Source organism: Myotis davidii, unplaced genomic scaffold (assembly GCF_000327345.1).
Source record: "Myotis davidii unplaced genomic scaffold, ASM32734v1 scaffold599, whole genome shotgun sequence".
Taxonomy (NCBI): domain Eukaryota; kingdom Metazoa; phylum Chordata; class Mammalia; order Chiroptera; family Vespertilionidae; genus Myotis; species Myotis davidii.
The window spans coordinates 425,434-429,158 of record NW_006290772.1 but is presented as its reverse complement, the minus strand read 5'-3'; the positions used below and the strand labels follow the sequence as shown (position 1 = coordinate 429,158).

General features: G+C 53.7%; 1 protein-coding gene across 1 annotated transcript in view; it reads right to left on the bottom strand.

Moving 5' to 3' along the window:
• Positions 1 to 782, bottom strand: part of PKD1 (polycystin 1, transient receptor potential channel interacting) — a 40,372-nt gene extending 39,590 nt beyond the window's left edge. The window contains 1 exon segment of the mRNA XM_015564052.1: positions 706 to 782. Coding sequence (XP_015419538.1) covers positions 706 to 782 — 77 coding nt within the window.
• Between the last annotated feature and the right edge of the window lie 2,943 nt (positions 783 to 3,725).

Sequence of the window (3,725 nt, the reverse complement as noted above, 5' to 3'; positions counted from 1 at the left end):
AGGCCAGCGTGAGAGCCCGCCACAGCCTCTCAGCCCCAGGGCACGGAACAGCGGGCGGTGCCCATTCCACAGGGTGCTCTGTGGGGCTCCCTCAAGGAGCTTTGCCATCCTATTACTAAGTTGTCACCAGGATGAGCCATGGGTGTCTGGTACAGTAACACCGACTGGCTAGGATCCCCTTGGGACCACGGGCAGATGAAGCTGTGGGGTGTCCTCCACACAGCCCAGCCCTGGGGAGGTGCATTTGGAGATCAGCCACTGTCAGGGTACTAAAAGACCAGGGTGGGGGCCAGGGGCTGGGAAAGAGGGGGTCGGCCCAGGAGAGGGGCTCAGCTCACCCTTCCACTTGCAGCTAGGGAGTTGGGGACCCCCTTCCAAGTTGAGAGGAAAAGAACCAGCACCTGGGTGCCCCCCAGGCACTGCACTCAACTGGTATGTCCCTCTCACGCTGGCCTGTCACAGCCAGCCCGAGCAGGGGGGGCACCACCCCTTTACAGAGAATGCTGAGGCTCAGGGAAGCCACCATCCGCACCCCACCATCATTTATTCAGAATCTGAAGAATGAAGAAGGCAGCAGGCTCTCCCAACCTGGCCAGGGGGCCAGCACAGGGGCAGAAGCATCAGTCCAGCATGGCCGGCAATCCCACCACCCGCTCAGCTACTGGGCACTGCCAATGGCACGATGCAGCCTGAGGCCAGGGCTACAGAGCTGTTTGGAGGTGCGGGACCCCGGAGCCTCCAGTGCCGTTAGCCCTGCCCTGAGCCTGGCCCTCATTCTCCATCTCGACGAGAAGGAAAAGCTGGCTCTGCTCTGCCTTGGTACAAAGCCCCTTCCCGAGTGGCCCGGATACAGGAGCGGGCGCCATGCCTACCGGGCAGGGGGGCTGCTAAACTTGGGAGCACTACACTGTGTCAGGCCCGGGCCCACAGGCTCCTCAGCAAGAGGAAGGGCTCCGCCCACCTTGGCCCCCAAATGCAGTCTCCTCCCTGACATCAGCAGCTGGGCATCACTGGGCCCCTTGACGGAGACGGCTGCCAAACCATAGAGAACGAGGTGTTCCGGGGAAAAAGGACATGAGCTGCATTTTCCAGCTCCTTTCACTTGGCAGCGCCTCTGCCGCCTTGGCCAGCTGGAGGCGCAGACACCCAGCAGGCAGGGCCAGGCCCCGTGTGCCGAGGGCCCAGACACCGCACCACCCCAGACAGTGGCAGGGGAAACGGGATGTTTTCATTCCAGAGTGCTCAGCAGGCTGGGCCCACTGGGTCCTCGCTGCGGCACTGCCACCACACAACGTTCCAGAAAGGAAAATGTGCCTCGCCATCCAAAATGGCTTCTTCACTGGAAACCGAACCCAGCCAGGGTCTCTCCCCACAGTCCCTACCCAACCGGCACAGGGGCAGCTGAGAGGGGCCGAGGGTGGGACCACATCTGGCAGTACCAAGTAGCCCAGCCAGTTGTCACATGACAGTGGCCCCCAGGCATGGCCTTTGAAGAGAGGACAAAGAGGTCCTAATAGGAAGTCTACCAGGAGATGCCCTGGCCTTGGGGGAGGCGGGTGGAGGCATGGGCTGCAGGCCAAGCCTGCAGAGAACTGGGAAAAGGAAACTGAGTCCCCTTAAAGCACCTGCATAACAGGCTAGCTCCCCCAGTGAAATCACAGGGTGTGCACGTGACAGCTGAGGTTGCAGCAGAGCGGATGTGCCGGGGGACACTGAGCAGCTTATATGCGTGTGGATTCCACATCAAGACCAAAGTGCTCAAGAGAGTTCACAGCACTCTATTCATGCCTCGTAACTTCACTGTTTTACATATCCTCACCTAAATGCACCAAAAACAAAGGCTTAAAACTGAGATAAAAACACAAGTGGAATGTGCTAGGCCTAGGCATGACGAATCCCACCAGCTGTGTGGCTCTGCGTTGAAGGCGCTTCCAGGGCCAGACCAGGCTTCTGGATGTGGTCTCCCAGGCTGGGTGCTGAGGGGTGTGTAGGAGTCTGCCTGCTCAGCCTCATCTGTGTTTCTATCTACTGTGGCATTTGGTCTGAGCAACAAAGTCATGGGCATATATGCACCAGCTCAGGGGCACTTCTACTCAGGCTTTTGAGTTCTGCTTTGCAGCAGGGAAGGTCCTAGGGAACCATCTCCTGGTGGCTAGTGGTTAGGATACAGTAATGAGCTCTGAGACCATGGAGAGGAACAGGTGGAAGAGGCCACTCTGGCAACAGTTACAATTATTGGGACCATCAGCAACTGAGACCCTTCAGTCTGCAGACCGACAATCTATCCACTAAGCCAAACCAATTAGGGCTACTTCTAGAACATTTTCATCACCACACTCGACCATAATTGCCCCACCCTCATTCAGGGGACACTTGAGTTGTTTCCCTTTGGCTACTAAGAATAATGTTGCTATGAACGCTTGTACACACGTTTGTTTGTTTGTTTGTTTGTTTTTTTAAAAAAGAATTGATTTGTAGAAAGAGAGGAAGGGAGAAGAGAGAAAGAGAAACATCAATGTGCGAGAGCATAACACTGATCAGCTGCCTCCTGCACACCCCTTACCGGGGCATGTGCCCTGAGAGGGAATTGAACCAGAAACCTTTGGGTGCATGGAACAACACCCAACCAACTGAGCCACACTGGGAGGTAGACTGGAAGGCCTCAGGTTCGAGTCCCATACTAGTTATTGTGTGGACATACATTTCATTCCTCGTGGATAGATACCTGGAAGCAAAATTGCTAGATCCTATGGTACCTCTATGTTTACTCTCCTGAGGAACTGCCCAACTCTCTTCCAAAGGACTGCCCCATTCTACATCCCCACCAACAGTGGAGGAAGTTTCCAATTTCTCCACATCCTCATCAATACTTGTTACTGTCTGCCTTTTTGGTGTTAGTCATCCCAAGGGATGTTAGCACTGGGGTTTGATTTGCATTTCCCTGAAAGCTAAACACTGAGCATCTATTAATGTGCTGATTGGTCACTTGTATATCTTTTTTAGAGATATGTCTGTTTTCCCATTTTTTAATCGGGTCATTTGTCTTTTTTTGCATTGCGTTACAAGGGTTTTTTATATATTCTGGCTACAGGTCCCTCATCAAATAGATGACTTGAACATTTTCTCCATCCTGGTCCCCATTCAGGGGACCACGTATAGGAGGTGTGTGCCCTCCTGTCCACAGTTTTGGCAAATCTGCATTCTGTGTCATCAGGAAACTAACATTACACACACATTTATAGTCTGAATTCCCAAGTGCCAACTGTCATGTGCAGCTCAGGCAATGTGAGGGTGAGACCAGCAGAGTGTGCAGGACACACGGATCCTCCTAGGGCCGTGGTCGGCAAACTGCGGCTCGTGAGCCACGTGCGGCTCTTTGGCCCCTTGAGTGTGGCTCTTCCTAAGCCTTAGGAGTCCCCTAATTAAGTTAATAACAATGTACCTACCTATATAGTTTAAGTTTAAAAAATTTGGCTCTCAAAAGAAATTTCCATCGTTGTACTGTTGATATTTGGCTCTGTTGACTGATGAGTTTGCCGACCACTGTCCTAGTACATGCTATCTCCACACAGCAGCCAGTGTTCTTTCTAGAAGATGCCAACCATGCCACTTTCCTCCTAGATCCTTCAATGCCGCCCCTACCTGCTCTCTCAATAAAGGCCCCACCTCCCACCTCTCCGTCTGACACTCTGCCAGGCTGTCCCCCATCTGTGTGGGATACTCTC